Source organism: Peromyscus californicus, unplaced genomic scaffold (genome assembly GCF_007827085.1).
Source record: "Peromyscus californicus insignis strain IS unplaced genomic scaffold, ASM782708v3 Scaffold_20__1_contigs__length_68692818, whole genome shotgun sequence".
Lineage (NCBI taxonomy): Eukaryota > Metazoa > Chordata > Mammalia > Rodentia > Cricetidae > Peromyscus > Peromyscus californicus.
The window spans coordinates 31655061-31675989 of record NW_026294503.1 but is presented as its reverse complement, the minus strand read 5'-3'; the positions used below and the strand labels follow the sequence as shown (position 1 = coordinate 31675989).

Sequence of the window (20929 nt, the reverse complement as noted above, 5' to 3'; positions counted from 1 at the left end):
GTGGCCCACAGAAAGTGCTCAATATATTTTTATCATTATTATTGGTCTATTATTTTCTTCATTAGCTTTCATGCTACAGAATAAACTCTCCTAGACAGCTATCACAGATGCCACAGAGTTGGGCAAGTTGTAATAGTCACCTATGTCCATAATTATAGCACTTAATATAAATAATAACATTAACAGTAATGTTTTAGAGGCTATTTCTCATCCCAGAAATATGACTGCCCCTAGAATGTGCATGCAAACCTCCCCCATATTACCAGATGCCCTGTAGTTGCACAGAGTAGGTGCATGACTTAGACACAGATTCTAACTAAAATTAAACATGTCACTTTTTGCCAAAGCACACAAAGGGTGGTACCTAACCCACCAGCTATCCCCTACTACTACTACCACAGCTAAGAAGTCCACAGCTAACAGGTTACCAAGTAGAAAGCTACAAGATGGTAGAGAGTCCACTAATTAAGGTTCTTCAGTAACTTTGTGGGCCAGAGCTCCCTCTCCTACTGTTCATAATCAAATATGGAGGTTAACAAAAAATGAACTTTGTTTCAAAATTAAGCTAAAGAAATCATGGTGTCCATTTGTTATCTCAACACAACCTAAACCTTTCCTGATGAGATTCTATACTAATAACTTCCCCAGCACTGCCACTGCTTACAGCGCATATTCTACATCAGGGTGCTTAACAAGCAAGCCTGGCTTCCTCTAAGTGCTTGATGTTTTGCTACCAGGTGGACAAAGCCTCCCAGCATGCTGAGCATCTGGCTACGTGGTCCTCCAGTGAGGCTGTGCATGGGTTTTGCCTGTATCCTCTCTCTCTGGAATACAGGTGGGCTGTTCACTTCCTAGTGTCTGTTCTGTGTATTAGAGGAGGATATTATGGTGCTTTAAGAATCCCAGCAGCAATATTTCAATGCAGAATCTTAAGTGCTTTGGTCAAAATGGCAATCATGGTGTGTATTTTTCCCCCTGACCTTGCAAGTGTCACAGAAAGCTCTGCCCTCTACCACCCTATTCACATCACCATCCTTTGTTGGCTCTCCCACCAGGGAAGCATTCTGAATTAGCTCACTAATTCTCCTATTGTTCCATTCTCCACTTGTCAGCCCACGTGATCTGTGTATTTAGGTGATGACATCACTTGATTGTATTCCTCCATGATCCCCACCCTTATTCCCCACAAAAGATTCGGTGATGTTTTCTTTTTGTTTGAATAGCATTCCAAGTACTTTATGTGCTCCACGTGACCTTGCTCACTTCATCTTCCCCAGCTCCCATAAATGCCCACCTCCTTTTTTTTTAATGCTCCAACACCATGACCTTCAGCCAGCTCTTTAGAGAGATGCTCACAGGTAATGTAGGACTGGGGCACATGCTATTATCTGCATGTAGAACAGCCCTCAGCCACTTAGGTCCTACCCAGATACCGTTCATCCTCATATCTCAGTTCACCATACCCTCCCAGGGAAGACTTCCATGTTGCTGAGTTGTGATCAGGCTCCCTGTCAACTATATCCACATTTCCATCAAAGCACTATTTGTAATTATTGCCCTTTATGCTGTTGAATTCCCTTCTTTCATATTGGCCTCCCTAATATACACAATAGCTATCAGATTCTGATGCTGAGTAACAGGCTCAATCGTATTTGTTTTCGGGAAATATGTGATGAGTAATGAAGAAATGAACAAAACAGATGGGGGATTTTAAAGAAACCATGCCACAACTCTAGATGGCAGTTCCCTCACACGGGAAAACAGGTCACTCCGACTGAATCATGTCTGATGTCTGTCTGATTGTCACTTCTCTGGTGCAACCTTTTCTTCCTTTTTAATTTTAGTGTCTGCTCTCAAAGGTGAAGGCAAGAAAGAGAAGGGAATGGCCCTCCTACCTACAACAGGTAAATGGGTCGTTGTGCCTCCCCAGCTCACTCAGCTCTAGCAGATTCCAGAACTCTCTGGGTCTTCTCTTCTGGGGATCCTACTAAATCATGCAGATTGTGGTATTTCACCAGAGGACGAGATGTTATAATGGAAGCATTGCTGTTTGCCATAATCACCTTTGAAATAGTTCACTCACCTTTACCTTTCCTGGTTTGCATGGTGTGAAATTGGCTTACCTGTGAAAAGTGCCTTGTAAAACACCCCATAGAGCAGCCAGAGATGCACATCCAGTCCGAATTTAAAAAATAAACAGGATAGCTTGATCAATACTCATTCGGACTTCTATGGAGGATGGAAGGTTCTCTTTATTTTCTTTTTCTTTTTAATTTTTTAAAATTTTTTATTTTATAATTTAATTTAATTTTACATATCAGCCACGGATTCCCCTGTCCTCCCTCCCCCCGCCCCCCCCTGCCCTCCCCCCAGCCCACTCCCCATTCCCATCTCCTCTAATTTTTACTTTTAAGGAGAGAATCCAGTGCTTCAAAAGGCAAATGGTACAACATGTGCAGATATTTAAAATGTTTCCACAAGAAACCACTTCTCTTTCTCCGAAGCCATCAGCTGTACCAATATATTGCATATGAGTGTGATAATTTTTCACAAACAGTCACTCTGTTTGAGCCTCCAACTTTCTCCCTTTTAATTGAGAACAATTCCAACACGAAAAGAAACCAGAAAGAATAAAGGTGATAACATACTAGGTGCTGTCTGGTCTTTGTTTCTTTCAGGCGGTTCAGTTGATCTCTGCTTCTGCCAGTGAGGTGGGCTTGCCTGAAAATGACCCTCAGTAGTCTTTACTGTTTATATGCTCTTGGAAAGGGAAGAGCCTAGTGAATCTGGTCAGTGAAAGGGACTTCCTAAAGCTATTTTGAGTTGTTTACTTCCTGTCTTAATGAACTTGTCTGTGGGATGGAATGCTTTAATCTAGGAGGAGACTGCTACCTAACAGAGGAGTGGGGGGTGGATCTGGAAGGAGTTAGGAGAAGGGTGTGTATATGTGAAAATACACTATATGCATGTATGAAATTCTCGAATTAATAAAAATGTTATAGTGAAAAAAAATCAACTAGCACAATGTCCAAAGGAAGGAAAGAAAGAAGGAAGGAAAGAAAGAAGGGAGGGAGAGAGGGATGGAGGGAGGAAGGAAAGTAGGAAAGAAAGAAGGAAAAGGGGAAGGAAGGAAGGAAGGAAGGAAGGAAAAAAGGAAGGAAGGAAGGAAGGAGGGAGGGAGGGAGGGAGGGAAGGAGGGAAGGAAGGAAGGAAGGAAGGAAGGAAGGAAGGAAGGAAGGAAGGAAGGAAGGAAGGAAGGAAGGAAGGAAAAAAGGAAGATGTTTGGTCAGAGATTTCCTCAAACAGAAATTTGTATAGAGGAGGCTTTGGGAGATGGGGCGGAAAGAATGTCAGAGCTGGGCAATGGGGAGGCTGGCCATGAAATGCTGTTTTATAGGTATGATGTGGCTGCGCACCAATGACCTCACAATTGTTGCATTTGCCTTCATAGGACCCACACCAGAGTAAGCCAGTAAATATTCAGTCATAGCTGGGGGAGGGGCTCATGGGACCTGACCAGGATAGCTGAAATGACTCAGGTAACACCATCCCATTATAACTTTCTTTTGTGCCTGCCTGCTCACTTCTGAGCCTTCCACCCCCAAGAGCCACATACGCCTTGGCAACCCTTCTGGGATTGCCCATGACCTTGACCATGGTCCAAACATAATATGTAGTGTCTGGAAAATACTGATGAGCTATACAAAGAAAGCAGATGTTACTAGGCTGTCCCAAATCCCTCACTAGTGAAATCCTCCCTTTGAACACTGATGTAATTAATTATGTATTTGTCTTTTAAAATCCTGTGCCTGAGATGGGTACCAAGAGACTTTTCAGAAGCATGAGCCTGCTCTTGGTTTGGTCGTTAATAAATGGACTAAAAACATTAATTGGCTTAATCAGCAGCATGTTTATCAATAACTACCTCATGTGGATCGTTTCTTAACTAATGGCAGTTGAGACCTGCTGGAAGAGAGGAAGTCCTTCTCTTCAGTGGAAGTTGCCCATGCTCCATGCTTTACTAAGTGGTCCTGGTTAAACCCAGTGGGTCACAAAACAAAATGGAAAAACACGAAAGACTTGGCAGCCAGCATAAGGGGTAGGGGTAGGAGGAGGTTAAGAGAGAAGTATGAGTATGACCAGGACATATTATATACATGTATGAAACTGTCCAAAAACATATTTTTAAAATACTGTAAAAGGATTAATCTCATATTACATCCTCTTACTATAGTGAAATATGAAGCGAGATGAAAATCATCACAAAGTTGTCTAACTGAAGATCTCATCTGCCTATGTTTTGGTTTTATGCTGACTCTGCCTGTTGTGGGACTTGGGTCTGTCATTTAAATTCTCAGGGTCTTTGTCTCTCCATCCTTCAAAGGCAGTGATGGACAAGATGATCTTTAAGGATGTCACATACTGTGTGAGAAGGTGCCCTAGGGTATTATTTCACTAATGGAATCTCTTGTTTCAGTGTCTGGAAACAAAGGTCTCAAGAAGGAGAAATATGGATCCCTCCTTTACACAGCAGGTATGGAGGCCAGCCCTACAGTCCTGACTAACTCAGGAGCACTGGGCACATATTTCAGACTCTTTACCTTTATTCTTCTGCATTTCCATCTTAATTTACAATTAAGCAATTTACTGTTACTTACAGTGATAGCAACAGGTGTGGTGTGATTACCCGTCCTCTAATTCAAAGTGACTAGTCCTCCAGGTCAGTCCCTACCTCAAAGAGGCCTTTTCCTACCCTCTGGCCAGGTTAGGACCCTGTTAGAGATGCTTACAACACTAACTGCCATTGCTCACGAGCCTCCCCCTTCCAAAGTCACAGTCAAGAAGCTTCATGAAGCCAGAAGCTCATAAGCAAGTGGCCTGATGTTTATGGAGTTCCATTGCACTGCAGTTCTAGGAAGTGAGTTCTCAGCCCTTCACCCCATGGCCTTGTGCAAAGTCAAACCAGTTGCTCTCTTCTCCAAAGCCCAGTTTCCTGACTCAGTTAATGAGTTAAGTAGACTAGACACTGCATTATAGGCATTTTATTTATGAGTATATCATTCTTTAGACCATATCCAGGTAACAGATTAGAACTAAAACTGAATTAGGTGATCAAGTGCAGGAAGATCCAGGCTCTTCCTTCCTGGGGAATCACCCAGTGATGTTACTCTATTGACCCTGAGTCACCTTAAGCCTTCTCCATATCCCTGGGGCTGGCGATAGAGAATTACGTCACGTCATGAAAACTTTTCTTTTCCCAGAGTCTGTCTTCAAAGGAGAAGAGAAGATGGTAAAGGGGGTAGAGGTTCTTGCAACCACGGGTGAGTCTTCCACTTACCTTGCTATGGAAAACTAGACTGCTAAGCAATTTTTTTCCACTTCTCTAAAAGAATTTTCAATCAACACAACATGGATAACACCATCTAAGCATGAGGTAAAAATTGGAAACAGTGATTTTAATACTATAAAGAGGACTATCAACCACTCTGTCAGCCTGGTCCACTAACGTTTCCATGTACTCAAGTAACAACTAGGAGAAGGGAATATTTCCACTGACAGCCTCTTTCCATATGGTCATACACACCAATACCTGCAGGATTTTGTTGTTCCATACTGATGTCTGGGTCATGTCCAAGTTCTATTAAATCTGCATTTCTGAGGATAAAGCCCATACATTGGAATTGTGGAACTTTAAAATTTAATAATATTTTAGTAGATGCCAGTAGCCTGCCAGGCTTGGGTCCGCATATAAATCAGTGAACAGTTTCCAAATTCAGAGGTGCAGAGAACACTCGTGATGGCCTGGAACCTCCAACTGCGGATGAGAGGTATAGTCTGTCAATTCCTGTTCTCTCCAAACACAGAGATAAAACAGTCACTCAAAACAAGTGCTATTTGAGTCATAGTACGTGTCCTTGACTGTCACCTACTGAGCTCCTGGCATGAATTGTTGCTTACCTCTGAGCCCCTTGTGTCTGGCACTTGGTCTGTGTTCAGCATGTGCCTGAAGAAGAAGTTCTGATCTAATTTTGGAAATGAGAAACTGTTTGTGTTGCAGAGAAAAATCCCACCAGAGATGTTTTTGAATCTCTTTCAGAACTCCCAGCAAGGTCAGTTGATCTGTCTGCACTCAACCTGACAGAGCTTGTGAATGGGATGCTCAGTAGAGCTTTAAAAGGTAACTACTCATTTCAATGCCGTTTGGATCAGAACTTCTCTTGCACTGGCTTATTTCTAGTCTGTCTATGACCTGGCAGGACACATCACACTACTGTATCTTGGTGTCTCCATGTTCAAAATGGAGAGCATGTTGTCCTGTTTGATGATATGATGACAATGAATACATCACCATAAAGCAGGAGGTCTGAGAGCATTCTGAAATCAAACTGCATAGACAGCATGATGAATGTGCAAGGCTGTCATTTGCAATCACAACTGTATCACCCTAAGAAAAAATATTCATTACTATAGCTTAATACATATTGTTTTAAGACAAAAGGAGTTCTGAGGCTTACATTATTGCTCTAATTAGCCTTCTTTTTATTTTCTTTTAGATTCTAGTAAAATAACTTATAGGCAGCAGGTATTTAATGATTAGAAATCCATGAATTTATTATAACAAGAATCAAAGTATGGATATCTAAAAGATTCTTTCAAAATGACAGTAGAGCATGAAAGATATCTGGTGTATCCTTGCTTCCTTTATTATTTATATTCTGCTTTACTCTTACTTGGTAAATGTTTATGGACCACCTCCCACATACCAGATAGTCACTGTCCTAAATTTTGAATGTAAAACAAGGAACAAACCAGATAAAAGTCCTTGCCCTGGGCATCCATATTTTAGTGGAAGGAGAGGAAAAAGAATGCATTAAACAGAATTCTTAAGCAATAAAGAGAATTTGTAAGCAATAAGTACTGTGCAGAGTGAAGGGCTAGAGAATGTCAATTCAACATTGAAGGCTATGTGAATAGCATTTCCTAGGGCTACACAATATGTACAAGTAAAAGTTACTTGAGGCACTTATTAACACAACTCAGGATTCTGGATATCCACATTCCCAGGCCTCTATAACATTGAGATTATCAACTTCTTTTGTTTTTATGTTTCTAAGTGTGTGGAAATTTGTTGCAAAAACTTGGAGAAATTACTACATCCAACCTGCTCATTTAGAGACTGCTAGAGTTTCCAGGTAGACCAGATAGTCGAGTGGCAACTATTATAGTAGGTTTTGTGTGGTTTAATTTTATCATTTTTCTTTTTTTCTTTTTCAAAATTAAAACATAATTGCATTACATTGTTTATCCTATCCTTTTCTTCCTTCCAACCCTTCCAATGCACACCTACTACCCTTTCACAGATTCACAGCCTCTATTTCTTTAATTGCTGTTAGATACATGTGTATATACTCCTAATATGTAGGTATAGCCTGTTCAGTCCATATAATGTTACTTATGATTTCAGCGTTTATCACTGGGTATTGTAAAACCAATTTGTGGACTCTTCCCTAGGGAAGACTCTTTCTCCTACTCTCAACATTCCTTATTTGCCTGTAGGTTTTTGTTTAGGGTTAAGGCCCTGTGAGATTCCCTAACTCATCATGTTTATTGGTGTTGTCCTTGTTCAGATCTTGTTTAGGAAGCCATGTTGATGAGACTTCATGGGCATAGCTTCTTTGACAGTTCTAGGAGACAACATCTCACAGCAAACTTCCTATTTTTCTGCCTCATACAGTCTTTCCACCCCCTCTTCCTCTATAATCCCTGAGCCTTGGGTGTAGAGTTGGGTTCTAGATTTATCAGTTAGGCCTGAGAACTACAGAGTCACTTGTTCTCTACATTTTGATTAGTTGTAGTTTTCTGTAATGATCTCTGTCTGTTACAATAAGACGTTTCTTTGATGAGACCTATACTTACTTGTGAGTACAAAGATAAATGTTTAGAATTTAGTTTGTTATGCTATCTCAGTAAACTGGTGGTTGTAGGTTATCCTCCAAGATCCATGACTTTACTAGCCCTACATAATTACATAGGTTTCTAATGTCAAGTGTGATTTCCTTCTTGTTTGGCAGAACTTATATTCAGTTAAAGCTGTTAGTTACCGCCAAGTTATGCATACTGCTTTTGTACGTTTTGGGCTATTGTGCCATGCTGGTTATTGTTTTAGTTCATAATCATTTTTTCTTTATTTATATTTATTTTTATCATGCATTTGTTGTATTTCTTATAAAATGCTGTTTTTTCTTTTCTTCTTCATTTTTTGTCTGTTTGTTCTTGTTTTAGAGACAGAGTTTCTCTGTGTAGCAGCCCTGGCTGTCCTGGATCTTGCTTTGTAGAACAGGCTGGCCTCAAACTCACAGAGATCTGCCTGCCTCTGACTCTCAAGTGCTAGGACTAATGGCATGTTCCATCATGCCCAGCTTCTTCACTTTTTCTCATTTTCTTTTATGCTTTATCTTGTTTTCATTAATGTTTTAAATAGTATATAAAACAATGGGTTTGTTATGATGTTTTATTTTTATTAAAACATTATAATTAGGGCTGGAGAGATGGCTCAGAGGTTAAGAGCACTGGCTGTTCTTCCAAAGGTCCTGAGTTCAATTCCCAGCAACCACGTGGTGGCTCACAACCATCTGTAATGAGATCTGGTGCCCTCTTCTGGCCTGCAGGCGTACACGCAGGCAGAACATTGTATACATAATTAATAAATCTTTTAAAAAAAATAAAATAAATCTTTAAAAAAAAACAACAAAAAAAACATTATAATTAAAATATATCACTTTTCTCCCTTTCCTTTTATCTTTCCAACCTATATCTGCCCCTCACTTCCTCTCAAACTGATGGTCTTTTTTCTTTGATTGTTATTTTACAGATAGATACATAGATACATAGATGATAGACAACTCACTGAGTCAATATATTGTGGCTTGTGCGCACATGATTTCAGGGATGACTTTGTATTGGATAACCAACTAGGGGCCTCATCCCTTAGGTTAATTCTCCCTGTCTCCCTCTCTCCCTCTCTCAGGAATCATTAGTTGCCTATAGTTCTTTGTCTAGGGGTAAAACCCCATGAGGTTTCCCCTTTCCTTCTTAGCATGCCTATTAATATTGTAATTGTTCTGGTACTGATGAGGTAGTCATAATGTTGTTATTGTAAGTGTAACTTCCCTGTCATATCTAGGAGAATCATCCTCACAGCAGACTTCCAGCTCCTCTGGCTCTTAGAATCTTCCTACCTCCTCTTCTGCAATGTTCCCTGTGCCTTAGGTACAGGAGTTTTGTTGCAGGTGTATCCATTGGTTCTAAGATCCATTCCAACATATAGTCCTCCTTTGAAAGTTTATTTATGATTTTCTCTTTCCTTCCTAAGCAAAATGGCTTATATTTGCTGTAAATTGTTTTATTGATCTCAGCCATTCTGACTGTGGTGAGATGAAATCTCAAAGTCGTTTCAGTTTTCATTTCCTTAATTGCTAAAGATGATGAACACTCTTGAGTTATTTTTTTTGACATTTTTATTTCTTCTATTGAGAACTCTCTGCTGAGACCCACAGTTCATTATCTGATTGGGTTATTTGTTTTCATTACTCTTTGATTTTTTTTATTTTTTCATATAGACTCAGTATTAGCCCTCTATAAGATACATAGTTAACAAAGATTTTCCCCCAATCTGCATGATTTTTCTTCCTTTGGTTGATTGTTTCCTTAGCTGTCCAGAGCTTTTAGTGCTATGAAGTCCCAGTTGTCAATTGTGTCCTTCATCACTGGGCAAATGGAGTCCTATCCAAAAAAGGCCTTTCCTACAGCTATATCTTGTAGGGCACTGCCTATGCTTGCTTCTAACAGTTTTAATGTTTCAGGTTTCAACTTGAGATCTTTGCCCCACTTGGAGTTAATTTTTGTGCAAGGGTCTAATTTCATTCTTCTGCATGTGGACGTCCTGGTTTTTCAGCACCATGTGTTGAAAATACTATCTTTTCTCCGGTGTTTGTTTTTAGAATCTTTGTCAAATATGTACTGGCTAATTTTATTTCAATGTGACACAAGCTCGGGTCATTTTGGAAGAGTAAATCTCAACTGAGGTAATGCCTTCACCAGATGTCTATGGGCAAGACTGTAGTACATATTCCTGACTGATGATTGATGTGGAAGAGCCCAGCTCACTGCAGGTGGTGCCAACCTTGGGTTGGTGGTGGCCCTGGGTGCTATTCCAAAGCAGACTGAGAAAGCTATGAGTGAGCAAGCCAGTAAGAAGCACTCCTCCATGCCTCTGCCTTGATTTCCTGCCCTGACTTCCCTGGATACTGGACTATAAGCTGTAAGATGAAATAAACTCTTTCCTCTCCAAGTTAATTTTGGTCATGGTGTTTGATAAAGCAAAGGAAGACTAAGATATATCATGTGACCATAGTTGCATGTAATCTTGTTTGGGTCTTCTGTTGTGTTCCACTGGTCTCGATGTCTGTTTATGATATTTTTTTTGTATAAATACGTCCTGTACCATGGTCATATTCATTATTCCTCATGCACAATTTTTTATTTGCTTTTCATGACAAAATTTTACTATCTGGCTTTGACTGGCTACAAATACAGAATCCTCTGCCCTCAGCCTCCCAGAGCTGAGATCACAGGCATTGCTAGTATTGATTTATTTAAGGTCATGTCAGCAAGTATTGTGCTTCTTTCTCTCCTTAACAGACAGCAAGCAATTCTTCTCTGTGCTTAGCATCACTTCTTATAGTTCGTTTGCCTTTCACAAGGTTTCTGTGGCCATCTATAACAGTAAGTAATAATGGTTCTCCTGTGGTGATGTGGTGGGTGAGGGGCTCAGGGCCAGCCAATGTGTCATGGTACTGAGGAAATATTTTCTCGTCACAGTTTCCAACCCAAAGACAGTTGACCCGGCCAAATTCCCGACCAGATACTGCTACTGTTTGAGCAATCGGACCAACGACTTATCAGGTAGGTGGAGTCTGCCATACCAGTGTAGCTTTTCCAATTTTGGTTTTGCCATTTTGGGAGTATTTTTAAAACTTTCTTTTTATTTATTATTTGTGTCTTTCACATCATCTCCATATCACGTCTCCCAATCTCACCCATCTCTCTTCCCTCTCCAACCAAAATAAATAAATAAATAAAACAGAATAAAATTTAAGAGAAGGGAAAATAAAAGTCGAGAAAGGGAGACTCTTGTTGTGGCAGCTGCAGTGTGATATAATGAGTCATGCAGTAAACCCCTTTATCCATAGATTTTTTTTTTCCATGCAGGCATTCATCCAAAATAAACATTAGTCTGATTTGAGGCCTCTCGTCTCTGCTACACCACAGACTCTGGGCCCTCAGTGGGACTCTTCCTGAACATCCCATTGCTGCCCTGTGTCATGGAGATCTTACAGCTGTGGGTCCATACACTAACACCCTCCCTGCCATGTTCCAGTAGATCACAGATGGAGTGGATATTGGGGTGGGTCAACACATAACTGTGGTTCTGGGCCTGTGTAGTCGCAAGGTTGGTCAACCCGCCAGCTCTCCCCTGTCTTAACCACCAGGGTGAGCTCTCCAGCATTGCCCTGGTTAGTTCACCCTTTACAGCATGAGCAAGGGGCAGGGCCATTTCTCCCTCTTTTATGTCCTCAGGATCAGTTCTCCCACACCTACACCTTCAGGGTCAGCTCTACTGTGCTGCTCAGGTGAGGTGCTGGGTCCACTTTAGTGCTACAGCGGGTGGCAGGCAGAGACAGCTCTCTTGCTCTTGTGACCTCAGGACCAGCTCTCCCACCTGGCTCGTTGATGCGGGCGGGGAGTATCTCTCCCCCACCCATGCCACCATGAGACAGATGAGAAATGGGGACAGCTCTCCCATGCTCACAACTTCAGGGCTGGCTCACCCACACCTCCACCAACAGGGTTAGCTCTATTGTGCTGCCCAAGTGAGGGGCAGGACCAGTTCTAGGAGTATATTTTTTTCTCATACTAAGATAACACAGTGATATTTAGTACACTTAATGGTGTGCACATTACCTTGTCTGTTTTTACTATAGAGAAGTCCCTGTTATACACAAATAGGTGCTCATTGCCATTGTTTATGTGGCAAAGTCGTGGGAAAATATGAACATCCACCACCAGGAAACTTTGAAAAGTTGCCACATATAGTGCACAAATGAGTATGTGCTGCCAGATGTTGTTTCTAAGAGGAAAACAACATTCCCAAGGATGTTCAGATGGGAAAAGAAATTCAAAATAGTATCCAGCATACAATGTTATCAATAATAAAACACCAGACACCAGACCAGGCTATTATCTCTGATAAAAAAAAAAAAGACTGGAGTGTTTTGAAATGGAAGAGAATTCATTAACATGGCTTTGCAATATTTGGAACGTATTACTTTTATAATCTAAAAGTACTGCATGTTTCTTAAGTTTAAAACATCTTGAACAATAGAAGTGAAGATTTCTCCCTTACCACTACCTCACTCAAGTAACAATTCTTTGTTGAGAATCTATTATTACCCAAGCACTCTTCCTGGCCTGAGCAGAGAGGACCCAATCTGTTCTAGTGGAACTTAGAGTCTGGGGACAGAAAGGAAATGAAGGCACTGCCAATGCCTGTCAGCGGGTGGACCATAAGGACAATAACTCAGGAGCTCAATGCTATAAGGTGATTCTCCTGTGCACAGGAGCAGCAGGGTCTGTACCACATCTGTAAAAGGACTCCTCTGGCTACTTGTTAAAAGAGAGATTGCAAAAGAAGAAAGGGCTTTCTCGCCTGTTTCCCTTTTCTACTTAACTATTTAAGGTATTTTTATATTAATAAGTTTTGGAAATATTTGAAATAGCTATGTAATCTACAAATATAAAGACCTAAGTTCCTTCTAGCTTGTTGCTCTGCCTTCTATAAAGTATTGCCCTTGTTCTCAGGATGCAAGTTAGTTTACCATCACACTCGAGCCGTAAGACAGAGTGAAAGGAACTGGAACGCATACTCACTTGCTATACATTTACGGTGTAGAAACTATTCACATTCCCTTGTACAGAATTTAGTGATATAGCCACACCCCTAAAAAGAAGGCTTGAAGATATAGTTGTGTTAAAACAACAACAAAAACTTGGCCTAACTAAAATTTAACATTCTCTTGTTAAAAATAATTTTTGGAGTGTGTATTTTTTTAAACTTACTTTCTAACTCTGTCCAGGTTTTGTTAAGATAATTTTCATAGAGTATATGTTGATCATATTCTCCAGCCCCTGTCAACTCCTACCAGAACCTCCCCATCTCCCTACCCATCCAACATCATGCTCTCTCTTGCTCTCAAAAAAAAAGAAAAAAAAAGAAAATCAAACCAACCAACTAAAAAAAGAAAAACAAAACAAAATAAAAAGTAATAAAAGGCCAATTATTTCTGGGAATGGGGTCTACCCTGGAGTGTGGTTGATAGACCTAGCGACACTCCATTGGAGAAAACTGCTTTTCCCTTTCCCAAAAGGTGATAATTGCAAATAGCTTCTTGGCTAGGGATGGGACTTTGCATTCATGTCCCCATCTCAGTGGGTGGACCTCATCAAGTTTGACTCTGTGCAGGTCATGTCATAGTCTCTGAGAGTTCACATGTATCAGTCCTGCTTTACTCAGAAAAACATTGTTTCCTTGGTATGGTCCACCACCTCTGGATCTTATGATCTTTATCAAAATAGATTCCCAAGTGTCAAGAGGAGGGGTTTGATAATGACATCCTATTTAGGGCTGAGTGCTCAAGCACATTGTCTAGTTGTGGGTCTCTGTGTTGATTCCTATCTACTGCAAGAAGAAGCTTCTTTGAGGGTGTAATGATGTTCTGATCCTCCATCAAATGTATAGTTGGTAAGAATTTTTTTTTCTTTTGGAGTGTGTGTCTTAAGATCCATTTTATTGCAGTCTATAGAAATATGGCCAGTCCTTCAAATGGATGCACGATGTTCACTGAAAGTCGGGGTGATGGTTTATTTACCTGTCTCTTTTCCTGACAAACTTTACTATTATAAACAGGGCTGTGATGAGCACCTGTGCAGAATCACTTGAAGCACTAGCCCAATTATCTCTCTAGGATGAAGCCCTTGAAACGGAATTGTTGGTCGACAGGGAAACAAATCTTGTTGCGATTCAATTTGCTAAAACTTCTAGAAATCTTACAGGCGTTTACCCTCTTGTCAGCAATGCTCAGAGGGATGTTTGTTCCACAGTCTTGTTCACACCGAATATTAAAAGACAGTCTTAAATCATCACTAATTGAATAGGCAAAAAATTGTTCCTGTCTTCTATTTACATATAAAGGGACTTAGACATGACCCCTCTCTGACCATTGATAGTAAATCAGTAAATTAAATTTCTGTGGGAACAAAGAATATCTTCAAAGGAACAGTAATTGAATTTCTTCCAAGCCCAATGAAAGAGTTTTAAACATAGTTTCAAAGAGGAAGTGGACAGAAGACCCTGAGTAACAGGCTATATGAGTGGTGGTAGAAATCTTGGGAGGAAAGGACTTTTGGCTCAAGGCAAATCTCAGCTCAGATTCAAGATCTGCAATATGGAACTCACTTTGGAGACCAGGCTGGCCTCGAACTCACAGAGATCCGCCTGCCTCTGCCTCCCAAGTGCTGGGATTAAAGGCATGTGCTACCACCACCCGCTACACAGAGTAACCCTGTCTGGGAACCCCCCCCCCAAATCTGCAATATGCTATAGGACTCAGGGAAGGTACCATCATTTTTATTAAGTCTTAGGCAGAACCAGGACCCATCCTTGCCATCTGGATCCAGAGTCCTGCTTCTGTGCAACGAAACCTGTGACTCCAACTTTTCATTTTATCACTCAGCTTGTGAGTCTTTCTTTTCCATTAACTTTAAAGTATTTTTAAATATATGTTTAAATTTATTTATTGAAGGGGGAGTGTGCACATGCAACAGTAGTGTGCCAAAGCACACGTGTGGAGGCCAGAGGACAATTTTCAGGAATAGATTTTCTTCTCCCACCATGTGGGTCCTGAACATCAAATGCAAGTCAGCAGGGTTGGTGACAAATGCCTTTCCATGCTGAACCATGTAACTGAGCCCCCTTTAACATTAACTTCTGCTGTTTATATCACAAAGATCTCCAGTGTGCCAGTATCTGGCACACTATGGATATGTATTGCATTTACTATATCCATACTATATGGATACTATATTGCATATTACTCCAACAGTAAACTGATGGAGAGTTCTGAGAAGTAGAAGGAAAATAGTTGGTTGCATAATGAGAGAGTACACATCATCCAACTCTACAACATAATATAGAAAGGAAGAGGCTCATGGTCACCAGCCTTCTGCACTGAGTGGTGTCAACCCCTGTAGAGGTACACAATATAGCAGTTCCCTATCCAGGATAACCACATGACCACACAAACACAAACGTGTAAAATCAGATTGCAGCTCAGGCTCATGCACAGCATTGCCCATCTCCTGCTAGTGTTGGCCTGCTCCACCAACTACTGATTATCACAGTGCATTGGTCTACATCTATAGTGTATGTGTTTTCAAGTCTGGTTGCTCTTGCAAGCAACACACAATCCTGTTGCTGAGTAAAAGAAGTGTCCGTATGAGGCATGATGGGAAATCATCCAGTGGGCTCCAGGAGCTTCCTATCTAGAAATCACTGAAGTTTGTCCAACAATGTACCCCTTGAGAGAGAACCCAAAAAGTTCTGGGTTCTGGAGAGCCCCGAGTTAACAGAGGAGAAAGTGGCAGCCTCATCTCTAGACCTAAAAACATGAAATATTGCTGACTAGTGATGCTCACAGTGCTGGTTGTGGATCCCATTCAAATCTTGTTCAGAGAGTAAGTGTTCAATGGTTTTTCAAGCTAAAATGTTATACAAAGTCTCCTAGACTTCCTCCCATGCTCTAAAGATAATCCTGAAGATGTTTTGTAAAGGTCTTGTCTGGTTTGATGTCTGTAGTTAACAACCCAACATCAAATTTGGCTGCATTTAAAAATTCCAACTTTATGTAAGTTGGCCTTACATGTCTGTGGGCCTGATTCCTCTTGAATAGGTTTGATAGTCTAACAAAGTTAGACAAAGTGATGGGGATCTTTGGTAGCTCTTGGATATTAACAGAGAGAGAGAGAGAGAGAGAGAGAGAGTTAGATTAGATTATAAAAGTGGATCCTAAAGTTCTTTGCTTGAATTTACTTTTACTTTTTTTTGAATTAGTATTTTTCTGTGTGTGAGTATCAATAGTCTTTAACATATTAAGTTGAATTATTATTGTAAAATCTGAAAAAAAAGAAAAATCCAAATATAATCTGTTTGCCTTTGCGTCTCTACATCGGAATTCAGGAAGCTTCTCTAATTTGTCTTGCAGATTTCACAGCTTTGCTGGTGGACATCGTTGGAAATTCTACCAGCTACCTCACTGAGATTTTTAAGTCAACCTCCATCCTCTCGGGTGTGTATCTTGCAAGTGACTGACAAGCTTGAGCTCTGGCATTCCTCAAGGAATGTAGCCAAGTCTGATAGGTTTCCACATCCCAAGCCCTGTCCTGGGTCAGGCTGAAAGGAACCTTTAGGTAAATTCTATTTAGGTCTTAGGTATGGTTTAGTTTCTAACATCAGTCCTTGGTGGCTCCATCATCCAAACAGGGTTCTTCCTAGAGTCCCAAAAGTTGAACAGCAAATACAACAATCAGCACAGGGAGGGTATCAGCAGACTCTAGTGGTGACTGTGACTCCCCCTCCCCTTTTAAAGACAAAAAGACAGATTCAGGGACTAGATTCAGTAGTTTTCTACAAAGTGCAAAGGGTCAAACATTTTGCTGAGTGATTAATGGCTTGGATGAATGTGATTGCTGCAGGCTTCCCTGATTACTGCTGGCAGCTGGAGAGGAGGAGCAGTTCTTCTGTCAGTGTGGTACAGACATTCCATGAGACACTGAAAAAAATCTAAAACTTCTGACTTCCTAAACACACTTGTCCCCGGGGATGCTCTGTTAAAGGCCTGCAGACATGTGCTTACATCTTCCATAGAGGATGGTGATGAGGGTTCACTGAGACAGCACACATGATATGCTGAGTGGGGGACCAGGCAGACAGAAAGAGCGTTGTAGCTTCAGAGCTGGTCCTAGAAACTGTAACCTGGTTGTTACTGCAAAGTCTTGGTTGTGTGCCGGTTTGTCTTACAGTGAGTCAGACCAATGAATCCGATTGCGTCTTCATCTGTGTGATGGCAGGGAAGTCAGGTGAGTATCAGCAGTGACCTGGAGGCTCTCTGGTTGAGCATTGAACTCTCCAGCACACACAACAAAGCTTCCTTCTCCATGGTGCAATTCTTTTTTTTTTTTTTTTTCCCCTCAGGAAGGACTCTTTCTGACTTCTGGGAGATGGTGGAGAAATCTCCTGTTATCAACTACACATTTACCAGTGGTGTTTCCAATGCTTTGGGTAAGTATAAACTATTAGAGAGACCAGAGCCCCACCCTCCACCCCCCACCATGCCTCAGATTACTAGAGAAGAGATGCTGCCTTCAGGAATTTTATTCAATTAGATAATGCTAAGATCAGAGGATTTTTCTCTTTGATTTAAAAAAAAAATGGATTTCTGGAGTATTTAAGGGAAAAATATTGGCCACCCTGGATCTTCCTCTCTGTGACAACAATGAGGGATACCTGTCTCTTTACTCCCATAATCCTCTCTGCAGCCTATTGCATTACATATTATTTCCTGTGTTAACTACTGGGATCTTGAAGCTACTGGAATTTTGGTCCTTATTCTAGAGTCACTGCCTCCCTGTAGTTCCGAGGTCCTTCCCATCCATCCTCTTTCAACAACTATCATCTGTCTTCTGTATCACCATGTGCTACTTTTGAAACCACTGGTAACTCTTTCTTTCCCACACTTAGTATCTGGAATCTGGATGCATCCCTGAGTCCACCTGATGTGTGTGTCTGTTTCAAGTCCTCATCATCTTCCAGAACAGCCTATGACCAAGTGCCTCTTGTCACATGCTTGCATTCCTTTAAACTATCTATCCATAGCCACAAGAGCAGTGCTCCTCAGATACGAGTTGGGTTTTGTCCCTTACATGATAGAACCCAACAGTCAGCCGTAGAGGCTCCAGAGTCATTAGAGAGAACACATTGCTTTCTTCCTGTATTTGCTATTTTCCCATGATTCCTCTGATGCATTCAATTTGAAATCACTGCCCTTGTCAGTAACAGAAAAACATTTTCACACCACTCTGTGTAAAGTTGTGCATTCTGTCACAGCTCTGAGCCTGTCAGTGGCCACTCCAGATGCTATCTTCTCATGTCCTCAAGATTCCCCAACCCAAATCCATCTTTTGTTGTTCAGCCCAGTATCTGTATGTTATCTGGACTCTGTGTTACTCTAGGTTATATCACAGTGACATTTATATGTGTACCTCCTTAGTGAATGAAACTTGAAAGCAGGAAACCTCCGTTTGACCCACCATCTGCTTTATGTCTCAGTGTTTTTCATGGCATCTGCACATAGTAAGCTTTTCATCGGTGTCTCAGGAGTCAACTGATTAACACAGTCAATAATGCTCTAATTCCATTGTGGTGGGCTTTGATTTGTGATCGTGCAGGGTATCTATTGGTCATGCTGTGGAAGAAAGCTCACTTTGTAAGGGACAGGGCCACTTGGTGAGATGAACTAGGTAGGCATGTAACAAGTCACCATTTCCTGCTTGCTTCTAAGAACAGAGCTGAAGGTTGAGTCAATCTTATCTTCTCACCCTCCAATCTCAATCATGTCTCCCTTTAGTACTCATGCTTAGGGAGAGAAAGCAATATTTGCATTGTGGCACTACTCTTGACATCCCTAATAGGCTCTTACCTGGCCAGGTGACAGTTGAATTGAAAGGACTACGTCCATGTTTGACTCTTGGGATCAAGGCTTAGGTGATGTGCGGTGTTTGAGGTCTAGGTGTGAAATAGGGTAGAAGAAAGGAGAATTTTGGGTCATCTCCTGCAACTGCATAGGTAAGTCCCTATATACAGTACCCACCAAAGGGCACCTGGTAAACAAAATCCAATACAAGCTGAAGATTAGGTCTCGTCCACCCAGAAGAAGGAACCCTATAGGCTAGTGGGTAACTCTTACCTTGTAGCTTCACTGCTTGGCCTAGCATTGCCTCAGTCTTCCTAAAGGGGAGCATTAGCCAATCTAATATTTGTACCTCTTTCTCCTATTCTTTGTGGAATAAACAGGGGCATTAGATAGATTTCTCTCAACAAATCTACCATTCTGATTTGCTGAAGGTTAGTCTTTTAAGTAGTTTCTTCTGGGATGACCAACTTCTCTTGATGCTACCTCAGTCCCTACATGTCCCCATGAGGCAAAGAGCATGAGCCTCGTTACTCTTGAAGAGATAAGTACCAGAGTCATGGAGCAGCTGAGGGGCTGCACAGTAACATGAGGACTCTGAGAAGCCCCCAGGTCTCATCAGGAGAGACACTTAAAGTCTGGCACTTTTAGTACTGACAACTTTATATCTGTTCATGGTGGTTTATTACATGACTTCTGTGGAGTCAGATATTTAGCCTCATTGTTTACTCAAGAGAAAGCATCCCTTTGGTGACATATGGTACTGTTCATAGTAATAATATCTGCACTTTATATAGCTGCTACCTAATTGTCTTTTGGTGACTCAACAGTTGCACATGCCCAAAGTGACAAGCGAGTTAACACTGCCATTGGCTATTTCCTTTGAGGTGCAACTACCAGAGGACCAGCCAGGACTCCAGGGTTCACAACCCAAAGCCAGCAGTCACTTCTAAGATCAAATCCTGCACGCTGGAGCACACAGCGGGGATCTGCTCTGAAGACCTTCCCCTGGACAAAGACAAGTACTCCTTCAGAGAAAGAGGTGACAGAAAACAAAGAGATGTTTCCAGAGCATCCTGTTGGGACCATAGGCACACAGAGTAGTGCCACTCACACACAGCCCACCTCAGGTAAGACGCTTTCTCAGTTTTCCCTCTCCTCTGCTATGTGTCCCTTCTGTTTCCTCTAATCTCACACAAATAAATGAAATGCTTTCATCCAATTCTTCCCACCACCTTAGTATAAACAGTGTTCAGAAGGGTCAACCAAAGGTGGGAAACTGCACTAGTGATATATGCTTCTAGAATTCCTGGTAACGGAGTTCCATATTGAAATGTGCTGTCTTAAGAAGGCCTCAAAACAATACCAAGAGTTCTTTGATACCCTTAACCCAGCCTCCCCCGCTTTTAATATCTTACATAAAGATAGTATTTACTGGAATAAGACATTTTTATTTCAACAAAGTAGGTAGATGTCTTTTCCCTGGGAATTCACAGGAAATGGTGAATTTCATGGCACAGATTGGTTAATCTGCACCCGGTTGGGTATTGATACCAAAAATGTGTTAGTGATTCCACTCTAGCATAAAATGATGCCAGCAGTGGCTGGTCAAGAATTTTCCTAATCAATCCTACCACATTGTGTGCAATATCAACAGTATTGTCACCAAACACAAAAGGCACAATGACCTGATATTTCCTATCTGGAAATAATATAAAACTGAGTGATCCCTTCCAGTAAGAGTTATCATTATCTATTGCAACAATGGGTCAGAAGCATCAGAAGCCATTAATTCACTCACTCATCAAAAGACACCATTGCTTCCAGGTAGCAGGATAGTTTAAAAATGGCTCTTTAAATTTCCCCTTTCTCTCTCAAGTTCACAGACAGGAGGGAGACACACTATAGTCATGATCCAATTTACATTGAGCTCTTTCATGCATGAGCCCAGTTAGGGCATCCTATTCAGCACAGTAGGAGACAAGACCTTCCACAAGGAGGTAAGGATTGAAAGGAGGCAGGCAGGCTAGGTAAAGGATGTGTCTCGACACTGGAGAGGAGTAACA

The 20929-nt window shown here is 41.2% G+C and overlaps 1 protein-coding gene across 1 annotated transcript in view; it reads left to right on the top strand.

The window, feature by feature from the left end:
* The first annotated feature begins 697 nt into the window (after positions 1-697).
* Positions 698-20929, top strand: part of Hhla1 (HERV-H LTR-associating 1) — a 36769-nt gene continuing 16537 nt past the window's right edge. Inside the window, exons 1-11 of the mRNA XM_052747421.1 lie at positions 698-835; positions 1845-1904; positions 4478-4534; positions 5262-5321; positions 6098-6178; positions 10702-10785; positions 10882-10965; positions 16380-16463; positions 17197-17253; positions 17369-17455; positions 19751-19993. Coding sequence (XP_052603381.1) covers positions 757-835; positions 1845-1904; positions 4478-4534; positions 5262-5321; positions 6098-6178; positions 10702-10785; positions 10882-10965; positions 16380-16463; positions 17197-17253; positions 17369-17455; positions 19751-19993 — 976 coding nt within the window. The 5' untranslated portion in view covers positions 698-756. The remainder of the gene's footprint in view (positions 836-1844; positions 1905-4477; positions 4535-5261; positions 5322-6097; positions 6179-10701; positions 10786-10881; positions 10966-16379; positions 16464-17196; positions 17254-17368; positions 17456-19750; positions 19994-20929) is intronic.